This window comes from Oreochromis aureus, linkage group 19 (assembly GCF_013358895.1).
Source record: "Oreochromis aureus strain Israel breed Guangdong linkage group 19, ZZ_aureus, whole genome shotgun sequence".
Taxonomy (NCBI): domain Eukaryota; kingdom Metazoa; phylum Chordata; class Actinopteri; order Cichliformes; family Cichlidae; genus Oreochromis; species Oreochromis aureus.
Window position 1 is genome coordinate 27,761,078 of NC_052960.1, and position 23,108 is coordinate 27,784,185.

General features: G+C 36.8%; 1 protein-coding gene across 1 annotated transcript in view; it reads left to right on the forward strand.

Moving 5' to 3' along the window:
- scfd1 (sec1 family domain containing 1) overlaps positions 1–15,318 on the forward strand; it is a 34,303-nt gene extending 18,985 nt beyond the window's left edge. The window contains exons 17-25 of the mRNA XM_031745840.2: positions 8,042–8,121; positions 8,655–8,717; positions 9,685–9,760; positions 10,963–11,016; positions 13,082–13,134; positions 13,241–13,274; positions 13,947–14,012; positions 14,963–15,031; positions 15,131–15,318. Of these exons, the coding sequence (XP_031601700.1) occupies positions 8,042–8,121; positions 8,655–8,717; positions 9,685–9,760; positions 10,963–11,016; positions 13,082–13,134; positions 13,241–13,274; positions 13,947–14,012; positions 14,963–15,031; positions 15,131–15,154 (519 nt within the window). The 3' untranslated portion in view covers positions 15,155–15,318. The remainder of the gene's footprint in view (positions 1–8,041; positions 8,122–8,654; positions 8,718–9,684; positions 9,761–10,962; positions 11,017–13,081; positions 13,135–13,240; positions 13,275–13,946; positions 14,013–14,962; positions 15,032–15,130) is intronic.
- Positions 15,319–23,108: the final 7,790 nt, after the last annotated feature.

Below are 23,108 nucleotides of genomic sequence, written 5' to 3' on the forward strand. Positions count from 1 at the left end.
AATTTGGACTCATCCGACCAAAGCACAGATTTCTACTGGTCTAATGTCCATTCCTTGTGTGTCTTGGCCCAAACTAATCTCTTCTGCTTATTGCTTTTCTTTAGTAGTAGTTTCTTAGCAGCTGTTTGACCATAAAGACCTGATTTGCGCAGTCTCCTCTGAACAGGGTGATGTAGAGATGTGTCTGCTACTGGAACTTTGTGTGGCATTCGGATGAATTTGTCCTCAGCAGCAGAGGTGACTCTTGTAGTAGTAGTACTACTACAAGACTAGTAAAAATAAACAAAAAACATTAAATGATAAGGTGTGTCCAAACTTTTGATTGGTAGTGTAGATTTGTAGTTTATTTTTCACTTTTGAATATGTAAAAAGTGTTAGTTTGTGCTGGAATTTGTCAGCTCTCTGTTACTTTAACTTTATGAGGATTGTTCCTAAAACCTTATTTAATAAACTAACACACTTAAGCTTGAAAAGAGCAATGCTTTGGGGTGGCTGTAGCTCAGGAGGCGGACCAGGTCATCTACTGATCGAAAGGTTGGTGCTTCAATCCCTGGCTCCCCCAGTGTGCATGCCAAATGTCCTAAGGCAAGATACGAACCCCAAATAGCTTTCCGATGCATCCAACGGAGTACGAATGTGTGAATGTTAGGTAGAAAGCAGTTGGAAAAACATAGAAGAAAGTGCTTATATGAATGGGTGAATGTGGCATGTTATATAAAGTGCTTTAAGGGCTCCAGGAGAGTAGAAGGTGCTAAAAAATTATTCCATTTACTATTTACCATCTTTTGGATGATCAGTTCAGGTGAACTTTGGTCATGACCCAGAACAATCTTTTTGTTGCATGTAATATATTATTTCCTGATGTTTATGCTCCATAGGCTATCTTTGTTTTTGTTGCTGGGTGCAAAAATGATTCATCAGTGACAGGGCAATGTTAGAATTTGTTTTGTTTTGTTTTTTTCCCCATTCTGATTCCCTTCTGTCAAAATAAAGGCAGACGTAGAGGAAAACTGTGACTGTGGAGAATGTGGAATTTTGTGTGGTCATCTTGTGGTACAGTGTTCTATTCAAGGAACAAAACAGGGATATCAAGAGAGTTGAGTTATCTGAGGACACAGGGGAATTAAACCACAGCAGCAAAATGGAGACAGCTTTCTTTTTCCCCAGATCGACTTCTAACACTGTCATTATCACAGTCAAAGTTCAGGCTTGGTTGGTGTGTGTGTGTGTGTGTGTGTGTGTGTGTGTGTTGAAGTTTTTAAAATGGCAAAAAGAGAAATTATACAGTAGTTGATCTTTATTCCACATTTAAGCTTGACTTGAGATGTTAGACTCATCTCAGAAGAAGTTTTAAAAGCACAGATGGGAAGGTGCTTTCAAAATACATTTTTGGATAATAGAAATATTTTGCTTTCACTTATTTTTTATATATACATAGAGAAAGTCTAATACCCATTATAAAAGAATGGACTAAAGGTATGTAAAAGTAATTAATTTAACCACATAAGTTTTCTATTTCAGCATATTTCAAACATGCACACACACATTAATCGAGCATATATAGAAATATGTTTATATCCAGCTTGTGATTTAAACCATTGTTACCCACAGTAAGCAGGTAATGAGCAGACTATTTACCAGACATAATGTGCTGTATTGTTGTTGCTACAGAGACACAAAAGGCAGAAGTAAACTCAAAATGAGTATTTAATGCTAAAAGTCCAAAATATGCAGAGATAAACTGAGCAAGGAAATCAAAAATTGTTTGAATTAATTTGGGAAACATTTTCAGTCTAACATAGTTTTCAGTGAAGAAATTCAGTTTTTTACTAGATTTACAGTTGGCTTTTGGAGCCTTCATACCATTGTTACAGATCCTTTTCTATTGTGTGCCTCTCTCTTATTTTGTACATATTCCTTCTGTATGTTTGTTTTTTCAGGCATATTTAGTGTAGAGCACCTAAAATTTTGTTGTACATGTACAATAACAACAAAGGGCTATTCTAAAATATCTACTAGCTTTTACATAAAATTAAAGTCAAGATTAGTCAAAATTCCAGGAAATCAACTGAATTCAGTGCCAGCACAAATCAGCTCATACTTTTCTACACATCCAAATCTCATACATGGCCCTTCTTTTAAATTGTTTTGGTTTCCCTCTAATTGCTAGACATTCCAGATTTGTCTTGAATGCTGTTTCTTGATTTGTCAAGTGTTCCTTGTTCAGTGGTGCCTGATCTGTACTTGCCAGAGGCAGGGATATTGTTTTTGCTACTCTCACCAGGGTTTTAATAGTTTTGCAATTTTCATTAGTTTTTATTTTTATTTAGTTTTGACTTCAGATTTTCAATTTTACATTAGTTTTAATTAGTTTTTACCAATTGTTTGGTAGTTTAGTTTTTATTTTTTTGAAAATCCTTAGTTTCAGTTTAGTTTTGATTAGTTTCAGTTATAGTTTTAGTTGTGTTTGCAATAATTAAGTGTAACAAAATCCCAGTTTCATCATATCAGTCATGCTCTTCTGCTTATCCTTGGTTATGTTGCTATTCCAGCTACCATACCCTGCACCCTGGACAGGTCGCCTGTCTGTCACAGGGTTAACACGCAGAGACAGACAACTCACATTCCCACCTATGGGTTCTTTAAATAAATAAATAAATAAATTAGGGCAGATGAACAACCGTTGATACCAGGCAACTATAAAATGGATATCTTGGCCGCAATGAGACTAAACAGAGTTTAGAGTTTAGAGTTAACTCTAGACAAGAGTTAACTCTTGCAGCACCGGGTGTTCGTAATTTTGGTTCAAGTGAATTGATAAACCTTTTGAAGGCAATTGACTCACACAGTTATGTAGATATCCCAGTCCTGTTGTCTCGGGATGCATCACGCTGCCTTGCCTGGTGTTAGCTTCTGTTTCTGGGGATGAGGGTTGAGTGTGCTCCCTTACCTTCTCAAGGTAAGCTAGCTTAGCCTTCTTGTGTGAGCTTTTCAAGTGCACTTTAAGGTTTGTGGGATTTTTTTCCCTTTATAAATGTCCCTCATAATTTGTCTCTTTCCACTACAAGACACTTGCTTTATCCAAAACACAGTCATATTCAAAGTAATCCCAAACTGGACTCTGGCGCTTTCTCCAGACTTTTCCTGACATGATTCTGCGCGTGGAAGGAGCAGCGACACAGACGACTCGACTAACGTACTGCCACCTGCTGGCATAATGAGACACAGCAAGAAAAAAACCTGGAAACTAAACTTAATTTTCACCCTTGACTATTGTATGACACGCACACATCAACGAAAACTAAACACATTTTTGCTATAAATTCAGTTAATTTTAGTTAGTTTTGTGAACACTCATTACAGTTTTAGTTAGTTTTCCTTTTTTCGTTTTTATTTTTATTTCTATTTCTGTTAACGAAAATGTTTTTTCACTTCTAGTTTTCGTTATTTCGTTAGTTTTAGTTAACGATAATAACCTTGACTCTCACTATCTCTGGCTGTCCATATGCACTTGGAAGGGTAGGGAGGTCTCAGAGTGGCACTCTTCATTGTAAACGCATGTTTCTGCAAAGGAAATTGGGAATTTTAAAAATACATTCTTATAAAAAATTAATGAACTGCAAGAAGTGCCACTATATAACTCCTTAATATAATATAATATAACTCCTTCCATAGTGATCTCACTGTCTCTTCCATGTTTTGAAGTGAAAGCTAACCCAGGCCAAGTCTCAGCATCTTGTTTCAGACTTCTGAACCAAACAGAATTTAATTTGTCATCTTAGATGACAGTCCTCTAGATCATCACTCAAAAAAATGGCACAGAGGAGACTTGCAACACCAGCTGTGGCTTGGCAAACAATAGAAATGGTTTGTGCAGATGGCTTGAAGTAGGTTGCGCTCTTGTCTTCTCAGAACCAAAGGATATTGATCGATAGCCACATTTTGGATGTGCTGTATGAGAAACATCTTTTTGGCTGTACCGTATTTATCATTTCATTATGAGCCACTGACAAATGGCTGAACCAATGTTTCTCTCAGAAAAACCCCCCAGACTTGGTTAGAGTAGAAGACACCAAGAGCTACCTGTCAATTGAAGTGTTCCATGCCCCTAACTTTAAGCCTAGCCAAAAATCAATATTAACATAGGAATATTTGGAGAGCCAGCCTCAAGTGGCAACAAGAGGAAGTTCAGTTATGTTTTGTTTTTTTCTGTTCACTGTCTGTTCTCATCCACACCTATTTTCCCTCCACTGGATTCTTGAAGAATGGATCTTTGATTCACATCTTGTCTGTCACAACCATTTCCAGATGACAGAAAAGTTTTTTCTTTTTCTTACAACCCTTGAATGTTGTTTTATAAAAGTATCCCATTTTCCGTAATGCTTGATAAGTTTAAAGTACACTGGAGGAGGTCACGTTACTGATTTGGCTTTCTTGATGCATGCTCAATCATCCAGGTAAGTAAATCCCAAAAGGTTGGTTCTGTTCATTTGGACGTAGCGTTTTCAGTGGGAGAAACGTTTCGTCACTCATCCAAGTGACTTTTTCACTCTCAGCTGACTGCAGGTATTCCCAACCTTATAAACAGTACCTTTGCACAATGACTGAAACTAGCCCATTGATTCAGAGTAGTAGTATGAAGAGTATCGTGTGTTGTGGATAATGCAGTATAGTATAATTCTAAGATATTCCCACTTCAAGGAGTGTTTGGTCAGGTTTGTGAAGGAGATGATGTCTGGAGTTGTCTGTAGGATCATCTTTTTTTTGGCGAAAAGTTTCCTAAATGTGAACAACAGAAAGGAGACTGTTTGATGGTTGTTTAAGATCTCCACTTTGAGCTCTGTGATTCTCAGAGTGTCATCCTCCATTTCCTCTGCCGAGAGATGGTGTGACTACTCGCCCCTCTGCCAAAATGTGAGCCTCACTCTTGCTTTCATCTTTTATCCAGCTGAGAGATGTTCCCCATTGGGAGAACCCTCTCAGCCCCCTCACCTCCACCCCCTCTTTCACTCTTTCCCCTCTTCCTTCCTGTCATCTCCGGTCATCCCTCTCCCTATGTGACCAACTCTTGGCCTTCTGTCCATGTCTTTTTGTCTCTTGCTCTCTTTCCTCTACCTCCTGTTTTGTCTCTCACAGACCTCACTCTCACCCTTTTCCTTACTCTCTTCTATTTGCTTTAAAGTTTCTGGGACTGCTGCTGGATTTTCATTAGTGTGGATTAGATAGATATCCGATAGCTACAAAAACAATCAGGCACACTTTTGTGCGCCCTCTAACATGGTTTGGCACTTTAATAATGCCTGGGTGGCTTCCACGAGCTGCTCATCAGAGTAAGCGATGAGTGGACGATCCACACCGCGTCATATTCTTTCACACTGAAATATTTTTATAATACCAAGTATATACACTTAATGTCTTACTTTGCTTGGCAGGACTCTGAACAGCTAAATTCTGTGTTATTGTTAATGCGTTAATGAAATATTTAATATGTGGTGGCTTAAGTGATGTTTCATTTATTTTTGTGTCAGTCAGAGTGCAGGCTAAATAAATCCCACATGTACATCAGTGATAACCGACAATAACTAAGACTTTTTTCAGACAAAAACACATCTCAGAGCACTCCTCTTCCATTAACCTCCTCTGCTCTATTGTGAATGGCACCAGCTTATCCAAAATTAAATTGGAGCACAAAATTCAATCATTCCTATTATGATATGCCTTGGCTGACAAACTCGTTTTAGTTCATGGGCCATACATTGCAATTTGATCTTGAATGGGTTGGACTGTTGGACAACCGAAGATAACACCTTTTGTATTTAATGAATGAAACAGGTGGTGGACGTTCTGAGAAGTCCAGTGAAAAATATTTATTTCAGTTAAAGATACATTCACACTCATAAGTCAAAGAAACTTGTTCATACAGTTCCAGAAGAAGGCTTACGATAATGACGTCTTGGTCACTTAAAGTGAAAAGTATTGATTGGTTTCTGGTGCAAAATAAAGTAAAAGTCAAAAAATTATGCCTTGTTCCTCTGTAATATTTATAGTGTAAAAGGAACTCCAGTGGGTTGGATTGCCACAGTCCAGTAAACCTATGATTGACACTCCTGCCAGTACCACTGTAAGATCAGAATCTGCATACTGTAATGAACATATCTTACCGTATTTTTCAGACTATAAGGCGCACCGGATTATAATGCCCAATTTCATACATAAGGCACATTAAGCAAAACAAAACAGTCAGATAAGTCAAACTTTATTCAACTCATTCACAATAACTCTCAACATTGTTCAGTTGTAACACATAAAATATAGAACAATACACTCAGGTTTTCAGTTCATTCCTCTTCCACAAATCCATCAAATTCTAATGTTGAATTCTCTCACAGCTGCTCTATTCCCATGTTCTTCTGCGTGACTGACAGCCTTGAGTTTGAAATCCGCTTCGTAAGCATGTCTGTTAACAGATGCTATTTTGGGGTCCTTATACACACAGTACGGATTCCTCCGCGAGGCTCCTGACTACAGTAGCCGTAATGCTCCGACAATCCATCAAGCGGTGCAGCTTTGTAGCTTACCAAAGTCGTACTAAAACATTTTGACAGATTTTTGAGTGCCGTGTACCACATAAAATTGGTTTGAGGTCATAAAGCACAACCAGAATTCATACATAAGGCGCACCAGATTATAAGGCGCACTGTCGATTTTTGAGAAAATTAAAGGACTTTAAGTGTGCCTTATAGTCCAAAAATTATGGTAAATAATTCTGGTCTTGACATATGCATATACTTTTAAGGTAAGATTTACTAAGTGTGTGAAAATTAGCTTGATGTTGCAATCACAAATATGTGCTAAATGGAAAGTTACAAAAGTGATCTATTAGCAATCAGCACATTTTTAAACAAGAAGCAGTCAATTCATTTCAGTAATGACCACCATGAGCAGAGTAAATTTGGGGGTCAAAAATGAACAGAACCGATAAGGGAGTGAGTAACATTATATACATAATACAGTGTAAGAACAATGTTTTTCGTATAAATGCAAACTTTACTGTGTGCGGTAGAATAGTTGAGATAGCTGTTCATTCAATAAATCTGACAGGTTAGGTGGAACGTACGGTTTATGCACACAAAGACTACTTATTACAAACTGTAGAAACCTGAAATCCTTGTATACAGTATTGCCTTGTATTGCATATAATAGCACATGTACTGCACTGTGTGCACACTGCTGAGAGAGAAGACACAGAGATTTTTGTATAGAAATGGGACTAAAAATCTGAAACACTACAAACGAGTCATTTGCTGCAAAAAGTGGCTTGACTTTCTTGTTCATGTGAGTTCTCTTTTTCATCAATACAAGTGTTGCTGTAGATATAAATATATTTGGTGCTCAACTCTAAACATTCAGGATGATGACTCAATGAAGCGTTATAAGACACAGCCACGTTTTGGAACGCGATCTACAGCTTTGACCATCTTGTCAGTGCCAGTTACACACTTGTTTTGACAGCATCTCTCCCTCAATTGTAAATAAATAACGCTTCCAACAGCAGCTATCACAATCACATCAAGTACAAATAAGATGTACTTTTTGCAATATTCAACACAATTTGTGCTAAATTGTGTGCTGCAAACCTGTGTGCTGTAAATCATAATTATATTATTTCCTTAATTGTTCTCCTCCCAGAACTTTTGCCAGTACCTCGCAAAGCTGACACTGCAACTATTTTGAAAATACTCACAGTATCTGTTTAGCTTTTTATTGAACATACAGACAGTGGAGTACAGTCACTCTTTATTCAGTGATGTAAGAACATCTTGATTACATGTTGGTGGCACTATTAGGAAACATCTTTATGCTGAGGAAGGTTTGTGCGATTGATTTTTTTTCCCATTATTTAACCTTTTATTATTTTATTATTATTTTCTATTATTATTATTGTTATTGTTGTTGTTGTTATGTTCTACTTATTTTCTAGCCTTGGTCATCTTTATGTGTTAACATTGGATGACTGTGGGATTTTGTTTTTGTGTTTCAGTCTGACTTGGAGCAGTATAAGAAGGCTTTGTTGGATGCAGGCTGTGACCTTTCACCTCTAAACTACATTAAACAGTGGAAGTAAGTTGTGTTTTTTTTTCCAGCAGCATCATTTAACTGCAGTCTCACTTAAATGCAATTTTGATGCCATTTAAGGAAAATTGAGCAGATAATTCAAAATGAAGAGAAATACAATGTTTGCTACAAACTATTTTCCACAGCACATTAAGATCACATCATAACACAGATAGCTGTGGACAACAACTAATAATACGTAAAAAACACCTTTTTCTTTTTTCACGTGAAGACTCATCAGCAGTGCCAAAATAACTGACAATTAGCAATTTGTTTAAATTCTTACAGTTATCAGTGAGCATAAAAATCTAATATTTATAGCATTGTGTGTTGCATTTCACTCTGTGTTCTTTGATTTTATTTATTTGTTACTCCACATATTTTGACCCTCCAATGGTCAACAGATTTTATAATAAATGCTGAACTATTGACACTCAATATTTCCATCAAGGCTTTACCTAAAAATCATTTAATTTACACAATATTGACTAATTCATCAGTATGCTTAAGTCTTTGTGGTTTCTTCTCATGCTTTCAAGGGCCTTTACCAAAATGGCTGCCACACCGGCCAATTATGGCAACAGTGGAGTCAAACCTATGGGGTAAGTAAATAATATTATTAATTTGTACCTTTTTAACATAGTTTTAAAAGTTTTAGAATTATGAACTAATATATGAAATGTCAAGTCTAAAATGATGTTATATGACAATTTAAACATTCTTTTCATTGAGTAATCAGCAGTGAATTAAACAGCTGGACCAGCTTTATGTATTCATTTTATAAGGTTTTTCCACTGAGATTTAGCAGCTTTAGAAACTGTTTAGAAACAACATAACCACATAGTACTGCTCTTAATTGCTTCTCAATGACTGTGAAATATGACTGGAGCCTACTATGATTACTCTCCTACTGTTATTGTTAAAGCCACATATTACACCCTATTTCCGCGTGTTATTGAAGTCTAATATGTCCAAATTTAATCTCCAAAGGAATGGCTGCTGTGTGTGCTTCATTCATGTAGTGAACTGTTCCTTTCCTGCCTCTGCCATAAATACACTAGTGAAAAATGAGACAATAAAATAGTGGGTCATACCTTTACACTCTGTGTATATACGTCTATATTCGTAGCCATAGCCCTCTAAGAATGTGGTTCTCTGTCTGTAGGCATACAACCAAGGTTAATGGTAATAGCAGGCACACTGGTACCATAGTGCGACAGTAGTTATGATTTTGCTATAGTAGAGGTAGAGTAGGAGGAGGATCCAGGTGGGACTAATTTAGGTGCTTGGCTGTGTAATTGTGATATCACAGTGTAACACACATCCTGAAAGTTTGTTTTCCTGAGTGCAGTGCAGGCTGTGGTAATTTCTCCGTGAACTGAGTGTTTTTTATTACTCTATTTTTGTAAACTGACTTTTTGTATCAAAAAAGTCGAGGACATCGCACTCTACTTTAGAGTTTCTTAGACTACCAGCCTAACCCTGTCCTCCTGCCCTCTGCCTCCTCCCTTCCTGGCTTTTCTTCATCTATTTCTCCTTACCCCCCCCAACCCAACCCCATCTCCACAGACTGTTCTCCAGAGTGATGAATACTGGCTCTCAGTTTGTCATGGAGGGTGTGAAAAACCTGGTGCTCAAACAGCATGTGAGTAAAACTCCTTCTGTCACCATTTCAATTCCAGAAAACCAGCTGAAACAATGAACTAATCTTACCAAAATCAACACAAGAGAAGTAATTAAGAACTTAAGAAGGCCATTTCATCAACCTGAACAGTACCCAGTTTTATCTGACCAAAGATGCCTTATAGCCTTCAAATTAAAGTGATAAAACTACATTTAAAGTGTGCCAACACAACTGCTGCATATTTACATCATCAGAGCTACACATATTTATTATAATGTGCTGTATGACAACTTTGAAAGCTATTTAACAGCACTCATACTCAAACGTGTGACACGTGTCAGAGTTTTTGAAGACCTTTTAGCACCTCAGAAATGGCATTCGTTTGTAAGAAGAAAAAGAAGAATCATTTTAGTTTAAAAAAATAGCCACAAATGTCACAGAGATCACATTTTTTCTCATTAATATGAAGATTATCTGAAGATTTTTTTTATTTAATTGTGGTTAATAAAGTGCTAGGTTGGAGGGACAGGGCTATAATCAACAGCACTTTTCCTTCTTTTTCAGTTTTTTTCCTTTTCTCAAATTTTGTTCATGTTTGTTCATGTAACACTTGGGAAACTTCCTTGGCATATGTCTTCACCTGAAAACGAGATCATTTTGAACTGCATCTGCACATTGCATTTAACAGCCTTTCCACAAAAGCACCATCCTCTGTCCGCTTGCATCTGGCAGAATATTAAATCAAGTGCACATAATGTGACGACGTTCTCATTCCTAGACAACAGGAATATGGATGAGCACGATGGCGATGACAGGGTGTTTCAGAGTAAAACTGGCACAGACAAAAAAGTCATTTATAATCATCACACACACACGTACACAAAGGGAGGTGGCGTCTGTTTTCTTCATACTGAAATTGGACCCGTTGAAGTCACCTGCTCTGCTTTGCTGCCAGAACATTATGAACATTCAGAGTAGATTTGAATGCATCTTTTGATGCTCTGTTAGGGAAGATATTTGAAGTTTTTCTTGTTTTTTTCTTCACTTGCAACTCCAGTTTTCCAAAATAGCTACTTATCAAATATCTAAAAAGAAAAACAAAGTCCAACCTAAACACAAACTCATGATTTTTGTGAAATGTCAAATCATAAAAAGTAAATGAATTTATTGTAAGAGATTCATTATTGTTTGTTATGTTTAAAAGTTGTTTCTTTTTTTTCCAGAACCTTCCGGTTACCCGTATCCTGGACAACCTGATGGAGATGAAGTCTCATCCTGTGAGTTTTGTTTTTGTTCATGATTTAAAAAACATATGTCCTTTATTAGTTAAAAATATAGGAAGTGTTCCACGATTGAAAAGCCCAAGCTCTTTTATTGAAAAACTTAATACGAGTATTAAGGGGAGGAACTCTAGTCCCACTGATGTGTCTTTGGTGTCCACCTCTGCGGTACAGATTGGCTTTTTTTTCCAAAAAGCCACATTTTTTTTTATTTTTTTTTTTTCCCAAAAAGCCACATTTTTACATGAATCATTTTAAGTTGTTTTCTCTTGATGTGAAAGGAAAGTTACTCAAATGGAACTCTCAAATCTCTACAGTGAAGGTAGAAAGTGTAAAGTTAGCCTGACCGACAGAAAGACACATGATATAAAAGCGGCTTATCATGTACAGTATAGTGTGAATACAAAACTGCAGACTACATGTAGAACTTCTCTGCTAAAGAAAATATGAAAGGTTCCTCTGTAAGACCTGCATATCTGTAGGCCTAAATATAACTTCATTGGTGAGAGGAAACTCAGAAGAAAGCACGTTTTTGTGTCACTTCAGCTGTGATTGACAGCTCCAACATACATGCCACAAATTACATTAGCTTCATATTAACTGCTGTGGTCCATGTGTGAGAGGAGGGAAAGTACAGATTCTATTACTCACGTTTGAACCCACATGAACCAGCAAACACACTTCATCACATTGAACTGAAAGTGCAGTTTCTGACTCTCAGCCCATGTATTCTTTTTGACCATGCACACAAATATGCATGCAAAACAAAACCTGAATCTAACGTGAACCCTAAAACAAACTCTGAACTGTCAAAAATTCCTTTTGAAGTTCAGTCCCAAATGTCTCTGCTCAAAGCTTAAACCGGTCCTTATAGTGACAGACTTGGAAGTGAACACACACACACACACCCCCTGCAGGTTTCTCAGCATCTGGAGTTACAGACTACCAACAAAGGTCCTGTTGTTGTGAATAAAAAGGGAAAGGGTGGAGCGGGGATGGAAGTCTGGGATGAAGATAAAAGAAACAAAGCACATTCTCCCTCTATCAGATTGTCCTCAGTGTAAGACTTACATTTCGAGGTTATGTTTGAGTTAAAGTATAGCCAAAATGCTGGAGAAGTTCATAGAGGTTAATCCTCGTTTTTTTTAGTTATTTACAACGTGACTAATATTAATCAGATAAAGCCAAGTAATAAAAGCATGTTGCTATTCACAGTGGAGATTTTTGTACAATTTTCTGTTGATGTGGACAAACTAAAAGCCTTTAAAGCCTCCAACGACTTTTAGAAAATCACAGTTTAACTTTGTTTTTCTGCAAAGATCAGAGTGTTTGTGAGGTCGTCTGCACAAGTTTTAATTTTGACCTCAAAAACTACTGGTGCCATTATAGACACAGGCTCAAAGCAGCTAAGGAAATACTTTTTCAATTTGAGCTAATAAATAGGTTGTGCTGTTTTTGAGTGTCTGCATATGAACTGAGATCTCCTGTAATTAATTTAGGATGGAGTGGGACACGTACAATTTGCAGAGCGTTGTGTCATTTAAATGAGGAAAATATGAACCAGAGAAGATGATAAATCTGAATCCTCTTTGTTTTTTATGGTCTGCTTGGGCTTTTACATCACTGACAAAAACGATCCTTCTCCAGTATAAATACTACTTTGAACTAAACCTGTACCCACCTGCATCTAGGTCATGTGACAGTAAGCCAAAAGACACAGTGCTGTGTCATTCTGTCTGTGTTTAGTCCTTGGAGCTGAGAGACAACACAACCAGGTCAACCTGTGAAATAAATCTTTTGCCTTTGTCATGCTTTCAATTTGGTTAACTCTGTTTTTTATTGTTGCTGTTTTACATTTTGACACTAGCAGGTTTTTGTTTTTTATTTTTAAGTTGCAAATTAGAGGCTCTTCTTCATCTAATAATATCAGAAAAGCCAAACCAATCTACCCACTACCATCTACATTATTTAGGGTTTATTTTTGTGGCTGTTGAGTACAAGTACTATGTCATGTATAGTACGTCTGTCTAATTTTTTTTTTTTTTTCTATCTGATCTTTAAGGAAACAGATGATTATCGATACTTTGACCCAAAGATGCTGCGAGGCAGTGAAAGGTATGAAAACAAATCCAAACTCTCATCTGTAGCTTGGCAGAGCTCATCTTTTTGGAGGGTAAAATACACTCTCAAAATGTCTCATCATCCTTTCCTTCTCTTTCAGCTCCATCCCCAGGAACAAGAACCCGTTTCAGGAGGTGAATATGTGTATCTGGACCAAAGTTTGACTGATGAGATTCAGTTCAGGTTATTTCCAGGATAAACAAAAGTTGAAAGGAAACACAAGACAGACTGGAATTTCTGTTGCTGCACATGATTCTCTCATAAAGCACAGTTAACTGTTTCTTAGCTGTGATGGAAGTTGCAGAGTTTCAAATCTGGAATTTTTTATGAGGTTGAATTTGATTTAGACTTTTATTAATCCCGTCACCACATAATCACGGCAGATAACAACATGTAAAACAACAGTTATGCGATCAAGTTCAAGGTAGTTCAAAAAACTACACCAGTTACAGTACTATTATTACTAACAGGAAAAGTAATTATAGATTTGAAAACATAAGATATAGTATCACAAATTGGATTTCTTGAACAAGTAAAAACAACCTGGAAATTAAATACATGTGTAAGTATAATAATGAAGTAAATAATTATAAAACTTGATTTCCTGCATACAATTAAAGGCGTCTACCCCTTTCAGTGCATAAAACTTTTGTCTTTCGTCAGTGTTTGAACCTGAAATTCATTCTGTGAAATTACTTCAGCAGCTTTTTTTGATCATTTGCAGTCTTTCTGTCCATCAGCTTCAACATATCCTCTGATATAAGCTTGATTTTTTTTTTTTTTTTTTTTACCTCCTGCTGTTTCAGGCCATTGTCTTCGTAGTGGGAGGAGGAAACTTTATAGAGTACCAGAATCTGGTGGACTACACCAAGGTATGGTCGTACAGTTCAAAGTTCTTTTCAATATTTTTAATCTGCTGTCTCTTTAGATGAATACAATGTATTTTCATATGGGATGGGTTAAATATCAAACTAAAACTCTTAAAGTTTAATGACACTAAAACCATTTAGGTCCTTCAGTGAAAACACTAATGCCGCATGATAGAAAAGTCAAAGTAAACCTTATTGTCATTTCTGCTATATACAGTACAGAATATATAGAGACGAGACGATGAGGCTCCAGTTCCATTCTGTGCAAAAGCACAACAATAAATATAGGAAGAGTAAGAATAAATATATATACACTTTGAGACTGAGGTAAAGGGAGTAAATATACATTTTGGGGTAAAAAAAAAAAAAAGGGGGGTTAGTAACAGTCTAAAATTTACAATTGAGATTTAAAGTGACTTTGAAGTGGTTTAAAATGACCAACGTAGCAGCTTTACAGTGTGAAATAAAGTGACCAACATGAGCAAGTCATAACTGGGATACTGATATTCAAAGTTTGTTGGACCAAACTTACAACACTAACATAACAAAATGACACGCAGACTCTTTATATCATTTTTGTTATTTGCAAAATTCAGAGCATTATAAAACCTTTATTTTTACCAGTAAGTGAAACCTTTGAGATTGAAGTGTCACCTCCTGATATAGGCAGCATTAACCTAGTGATTTTGATGGTAGAACAGACCGTAGCTCCCACGGAAAAACCACCCAAGCACAGGGTGAATATGCAGATTCCAAACAGAGGGGCCGTACTGTGCTTTGAACCCAAAACTGTGTTCTTGTGAGGCAACCTTACCACCGAACCACCAGCTAACACCAAAGGTGTTAAATACATGTAGATTGGTAAAAACAACAGTATTTGTGTGGAAGTGTTACTTTCTCCCTGTAATAATAGGTTCAGTAGGAAACTTCATTTTATTTTTCTGTATTTCCAGTCTAAGCAGGGGAAGAAGGTTGTTTATGGCTGCAGTGAGCTCTTCAATGCGTCTCAGTTCATCAAACAGGTGAGGAACCACACAGCACCAGTGAGGGGATAAGCCAATAAGCCCACAGACGTTTCATTGTGTCTTTTTAAAAACCTGTTGTGGTCTTCATTTTCACAGCTCTCCCAACTTGGCCAAAAGTGACATGGACATTGACAACATGTGAATCTCCCTCTCTCATTGCCGATATCTTTATTCCACTTTGTTTTATCTACTCTTTTCTCTTAATGGACTAAATATTTTCTGTCTTCACTGTAATTTCTGTTCCTCATACTAAGCGCTAATAAAGCTCAACAGTTCTAACTCACTGTCTCTGGAGTCACGCATTTCTTCATATTTTAGAGCATTAAACATTACTTCCTGCATTCATAAACATAAAACTACGGAATCATCGTTAGACAAGTGTGTCTTTAAATCGTCTTTGAAGAACCTCTTGCTATGTGAATTTGGGCAACTACCTAAAAATTTCCTTTGGTTAATTTGTGGACACGAGACCATAAAATATTTGTTTTATAACTCTTCATTAAGTGAAACGTGGATGTTTTCTTTAAGAAAGTTTTGCATTATTACCCCATAAAGTGCTTTATTGCATTTTATACTTATTATATAATTATAATTACACGTGTCTCCTTCAGTTGAAGCTGGTAACACTGGTGTTGTTATAAATTTTATTGTGCATTTAAACAGAAACAGAACTCAAATCTATACTGCAGGAATAGAGACAGTCATCACTGAGCTGTTTTTATTTTTTCATTTGTTCGTTTAAAATGGTTATTATTCATGTTACTCTGTGTTTACCTCACATTGTTTTATATTTTTTACATTTGGATTCTTTCTGTCATTTGTGAAGATGGCTCTCAAAAAGTACACACTGATTAAACTGATTCTGGTCACAGGTGATATCAGTGTCTTTAAAATAACCAGTGGTGTTGGAAAAACCCACATGCGTGTTTAAAACCACTGTTTTGAAGGGATTGCCAAAATCCCTAATGGAGACGTTTATTAAAAGTGGACTTTGACTTCTTACTTTGGCTCATTTCCCATGTGGTAACAGCACCAAATACAAAGAATTCACACTGAGGATTATGTCAGCATGGCATTTTAATCTGCGTGTGTTTGTGTGTGTGCTCATTTAATTGGCTAGGTGGGGACCAGTTTGTTTTAGGGCTTAGAAACAAGGACATTTTGCAACCTCAAAGATGATATGTTCAGTCTTCAATTTAATAAAACAGTTCAAATCTCATTTTTACTTGTGGATAGGTATCGTCTTTCAGATATACTTATGTTGTGGAGGCTTCAGGTATTATTATCTTCATCAGAGGCTGTTCGCGTATTCCTGAAACTGTGTATGAACACATTTACAACATTGGATTAAGGGGTCAAAGTCGATGAAAGCTTCTGAACCAGGTTATTGTATGGGCCTGAGAAGGGAGCTGGGGATTGTTTGAATAAGTATGCCTTCATTTGGTTTTGTTAAACAATATTTTCACTCCCTCCACCTCCATCTTTCACTTCTAATTTCCATGGATGACTAAAAACACCCCTGATTTCTGAGATGGCCATACTGAATATCTAATAGTTAATAATTATCTTGTATCTAATTATAAACTATAATACACCCACTATGTGGGACAGAGAGACTCCGGTCTTTCCTTCCAAGACCGAAGTCTTTCCTTGTGTTGTCAGACTCTACAACATGGTCTCTGCAGATGACCACACATGTGCAGACAGACACACACACACATCCCATACACAACTGTAACTGTCTCCCTGATGTGCAGTATTGCCAAGTGCAATTTTTCCTACTATAATGTAGCATTTTATTCTATTTTGTATAGTACTTTATTCTATTGTAAATAGTATTTTATTCTATTTTTTCTTATCCTATTCTTAGCTTTTCTTAGCTTTTACTACTCTGAAACTTGTATTTGCCATGACCAAAAAATTTCCCACGTGTGGGACTAATAAAGGTTTGTCTTATCTTTCTCCTACTGAAAACGCTACGTCCAGATGAACAGAATCAACTTTTTGGGATTAGTAACTATAAGCTACAGAGGTAAAATTTCAAGTTTAGACACGCTGTTGTTTTCAGTTTTGTTATATCAGATGTGTGTTTTTATTTATTAAGCTTGTTAAAACATTTCAACAATTTATGATGAAAACAGATGTTCAGCTGAATATCAGAGACTGCCTCCTTCTTTTAATGTATTCATTCATGGCAGTTTGTTGTGATCCGCTTTTGGTGAAGTGCTCTGCTCGGTGACTTTGTAGCACAGAAAAAATTAAGTCATGGATTTTTACATATCTGATACAAGTGAATACTTTTGCTGTTTAAGCACAGTTCAGCAGTCTTTTTAATGACAAATTATGAAACATTAAACATAGAGTTTACATTTTGTAGAAGACTGACTTCGTCAAAAACAAATGAAAAATAACTAATAATAGTAATATTAGAAATTAAGTACTTTCTGCCACAGCACCATGTCATCCTTCTGACCAGAACAAAATAACCACTTGTTCCATTCTCTGCAGTTAGAAATTTGCTCTGAATCCTTATTGAAATGTAACAGATCGCCATGTTGCATGTCAAATAGTTCACTGATTTACTTGAACCAAAACCGTGTATGTTTCTATTTCAATTTTTTATGCTGCAGACTTCCACTCTCAAACATTACCTAAAGATTAGAAGTGCTTAGAGAATAAGAGAATAAGAATAATAAAAGAAAATAGGAGAAACAGAAAATTGAATTTTCATGAGAGAGACATAAAAGGAATTCATGAGGTTCAGAGAGAGAATGTTGCATCTTGTATATTATCAGATTTTTTTTTTTCTCTTGATCTTTAACATTTTGTTCCAAGACAACACATAAAAGCTTTATTTGGGGAAAAATCAACTAGTCAATTTACAAAATTCTTAGTTCTTAACAGTGTCACTGTCTTATATTCTATACACTGTTTTGCAAATTCAGAACAAATGTGAGTAAGTTCACATTTGAGCTTCCTGTTGTGTTATCAGTGGATTTAAACTAACAATCAGCAAAATCTGTTGTTATAGTTGTGCTCTAGGAAAATGTAGGCAGACTCCCCTGTATACAAATGTCAGCTCATGTATCAGCAGCCTGCAGCGTGAGGGTTTTTTTGTTTTGTTTTTTTCTCATCTCAGTCAGATGTGCTTATAAAGACATGTGTAGTTTAAGTCTGTCTAGTGAGCCTCACGTATGGTGATCTGACTTTCTAATCTGAACCCCTCCACTATGATGGCGGTGTCTTTTGGAGGCTTTTATATTTATAAATAATATTCCCTGCCCTGTGGAAAATTTTGCTTTAAGTTGTTGAAATAAATTCGTACATTTTAATTTCCTTTACACTAATTTGTACTAATTAGCAAGGCAAAATTGACTAACCTAGCTGACCTTAGCAGATAATTTGGCACTTCATCTTGTGGCCCTAAACACTCATCATAATCACATTGCTCTGGAACAGGTTATCTCTTATTATCCGGTTATCGGAATTTTCCTCGTGACAGTCAGCAGCCTGTTGTCAATGAGGAAATGTCCAGAAACACTCACATCAACGGTAATGTTCTTATTCCAGCCTGTTGGACCTCAAAAGCAACCAGGAGAACACATTAAGTACTTTTTAATACTGCTGTAATACTGCCACAGCTCACGTTGAATTAGGGTCTAACTGTTATGTAAAAAGGATGTTCTGGGATTAGAGTGGACTAAAAGCCTCAGCAGTGTCCCCTACAGACTAAAGTCTGTCTTGATTATGACAAATCAACAATTCTTCTGCTCGTTGTGTTTGCATGGTATTTCCAGTGATGTGTTGTGTTTCAATTCAAATTGCTAAATTATATTTGGATTCAGCTTGTGGTCGTTTTCATCTTTTATCACCTCCATCCATTTTTTTCAAGCATCTCATTAGTTCTCATCTTCTTCCTGCTTTGGCAACAGCTGTCCATTAGCCCTTTTGTTTGAATCATGTTGACACTTGACACTTCATGTCTTACAGTAACATTGGTCCTGTAAGGTTTTTGGCAATAGAGACATGGAAGGCTCATACAAAGAGCTGTTTGTTCTCACACACAGATCAGGTGTCTGCAACTTTTCCACTCCCTCACAGTTGGTTCTCAGATGGAAAGGAGACCTGTGCTTTTAAAAAAGGGGGAAGTTACTTGGAACACTTACACTAATCCAGGAGGAAAATGATCCAGGTGTACAGAGAACTGCTTCACTTGGCCAGATTACGGATTAATTTTCTTCCTTTCAGACAGCTTGCTTCTTTTCTTTAGAAGAAGAAAAGAAGTAGCCATTTTGATTTTCTTTTAACAAATCTGAATCTTTGTGGTGCATTCAAGGACACTTATCAACATGGACATTCAGGCCACCTTATACCCAATCTCTGTTACCTTTTCTGTCAGTTTTGCTCAACAAATGTTCCGACTCATACTCAGCAAAACCTTTTAACTGCACAAACCACAAGTACATCAGAGCTAGTAAATTTTTTACATGCAAATGCTGCTCAGTAACCATTGCTATCAGTTCCTCTCCTCTTTTTGTTACGGTTACATAAATGTGCCTTTTTCTTTTCTCACTCAACAGCTATGGCATTAATCGCAGTGATTAGTTTACTGTCTGTAATAGCTATGGCATTGGTTAGTCAGTAGTAGTAGTTACTGTTAGTTAGTAAATAATATCTGTAAGCAGATGCAGTGATTAGAAGTTTCTGCTATCTGCCCGAACTCCTCATCAGTTATTATATGAGTTGCATGACATTAAGCAAATTCATGCGGAGACTTAAAAAAATTCTATATTTATTTAAATATATTTATTATTATTAAATATTTGAGATCACTATAAAACCTTTTCTTAGCCAAATTTTTAAAAAAAATCAATGTTGTACAGAACAGTAAATTTGAACTGGATATCTTTTATCTACTATTTGGATGTCCTCGCTACACCAAAACCTCCATGTAGCCTTTGGGGATGTGGATATTTTACCATATTGGCAGATTAGCTGCATTGCCAGACTATTCTGTTACAACAGTATGAAATTATGTGGACAGTGGCACTAAGATGGCATGGCCCATCCATAGTATGTTTTCTCTCGTCATGTTTTGGCCCTTCTCTTCAAATTTGGCAAGAGATCTATGGGAGATGAGTGTCTATATACAGATCACATTCCTGCTCCAGACATTCCTCTCAAGAAGCCCATCTGATAAAAGATTTAGAAAGAAACTAAAATCTGCTTGAACTCTGACAGGCCTGGAACAGGTATAAAGCTAATAACATCATGTCCGCCCATTAAACCACTGCTAATGGGTCTATCTACATCTCAAATAAGGCAGCAGCCATGGCTTCCCTAATGAGGAAGTTTTTCATTTGTACTGGATTAAACTGTGGAAGCAGCTCATCTTTACGGACTGTGTTTTATCCTAGTGGTCACTGGCAGTATTGCAATGGCCCAAAATGAGATAAATATCCAAAAAGATATTGAGAGGACAGCAGCAGCTGGAAGGATTTGTTTGTTTCATTTTGTTTTTTTAACTTGTTGCACTGTAAGATTTTAATCCAAGAAAGGTTTCACATTTATTCAGTTTTACAAAATAATGCCAAAGCTATGTCAATGAAGGTTCTCAGTCATCCAGGTAATCGTAGTCTAAGGAGCTTGCTCAGACCTCTACATTGGAGAGACCAAACAGCCACTTCGTAAAAACATAGAAGAGCCACCTCCATCGGACAAGACTGGGCTGTCCATCTAAAGGACAAAGGTCACTCTTTCGAGGATGCCAATGTTCACATTTTGGACAGAGAAGACAGATGGTTTGAAAGAGGAGTGAAAGAAGCCATTTATGTCCACTGTGAATGACCATCTTTGACCAGAGGCGGTGGTTTACGACACCAACTGTCTGCCATCTATAATCCAGTTTTGAGATCCCTTTCCAGATGCCGTAACGCCCACTCACATCCTGGGCCATTTGACCTCAATAAATCACATGATAGGGTGGGGCTAGGTTTCACAGTTCACCCGAAACCTTGGCTGATTGTCACCCACACCCGTTTTCACACCTTGGCTCATGTGATTAGGTAGAGGATCAACAGGGGGTCCAGTTGGTCATCACAATCAGAATACTTTAACAATAAGGAAATTATGTTTGTTTGAATCAGGTGTGTTGGAGCAGGGACTGGGATTACTTTCTGAGAACACTGAGTTATGAGATGTGTAAGCAAACAAATTATGCACTAAAATGAGCACAAAAACATTTCACAGGAGGATAAAATTTGACTGAACAGTTGGGGTCATAAGGTTATATCCTTGGTGAGGACAGCAAACTGATAAGGGTGACAGTGAGTATGAAAGGATCCCAGAATCAAGTTTGAGGAAAAGTTAGCAGATCAGGGGTCAGTTAAAGGCTATACATACTGTATGTGATGTGTGTGGCTAAGCATAGTGTGTGCATGTGTGTGGGTGTTGGTATGTTGGAGAGGACTTTATGAAGGGAGATGTAAGATACCAGGTTGCAATGGTACTCCAAATGTCAAATGAGAGAAATGTGATATCCACCTCTGATTCATAAAGCTCTACACAGAGTAGTTAGACACATTCAGACACATGTGTGAGTGTGTAAGTATGTGAATGGGTAAATGAGGCATGTTGTATATGTATATACTTTGAGTGCTCAAGTAGAATACAAAACCAATACATGATGTGAAAAGTGTTTGAACACTTTCTGATTTTCTGAAAATCTGAAAATGTTTCAGCCCATCAAACAAATTTAAATATTAGACAAAGATAAATCAAGTAAGCACAAAATGCAGTTTCTAAATGAAGTTGTTTATTATTAGAAGAAAAAATTCCAAACCTGCATAGGACCTGTGTGAAAAAGTGATTGCCCCCCCCCCCAACCCCCCACCCCCAAACCTGATAACTGCAATCAAGCATTTTTGATAACTGGCAACGAGTCTTTTATAGCTTTGGAGGGATTTTGGCACACTCATCTTTGCTGAATTGTTGTAATTCAGCAACACTGGAGGGTTTCCAGATATGAACCACCTTTTTAAGGTCATACCACATCATCTCAAATGGATTTAGGTCAGGACTTTGGCCATTCAGAGGTGGACTCGCTGGTGTGTTTTGCATCATTGTCCTGCTGCAGAAACCAAGTGCACTTCAGTGCACATTCTCCTTCAGGATGTTTTGGTAGACAGCAGAATTCATGGGTCCATTTACCAAAGCAAGTCTTCCAGGTCACTGCCCCAGACCATCACACTACTACCACCATATTTTACTGTTGACATGTGATGTTCCTTTTCTGAAATGCTCTGTTAGTCTTATGACAGATGTAACAGGACACACACTTTCCAAAAAGTTCAACTTTTGTCAAGTTGGTCAATTAAATCATCATTTAAAAACTGCATTTTGTATTTACTCGGATTATCATTGTCTAATATTAAAATGTGTTTGATTATCTGAACCATTTAAGTGTGACGTATATGCCAACCACAAGGAAAACAGGAAGAGCGAAAATTCATGAATTTTATCCATGAAAGGTTAAGTGTGAACAGTTTTCAAGTTGAAAACAGTTCAAGTGCAGGAGGAACTGAAATTATCAGAATTGGTTACCTTGGGGGAATTTAAGTCCATCTTAAAGGAACGAGAGAATAACTCTTTTACTCACTTACTTACTTTTCTATGATTGTTTTTAATGTCGCTCTTAAATTGATCTGTTATTGTATATTTTTTCACAAGTTTGTACGGGATATTGTATTTGTTTTAAATGTTATATACTTATGTGGTACATGTATTTTGACTTTTGTTGCCATGATGCCAGGTCTCTCTTGGAAATGAGATTTTTAACCTGAATAAATAAAGGACTTATACAGAAACAAACTTTTATGATACACTTACAGTTCAATGTTCACCATTATAACAATCATCATTTTACATGTTATTATTCACTTAACAGTAACACAAAATGTAGCTGAAGCTGGTAGGACTATTGTTTGTTTTGCAGATATTTCAATGTGAAAATATTTTTGACCTGACTTTGGTGGTTGAGAAAAGTTAGATCAGTGGCGTCTTGAAACCAGACATT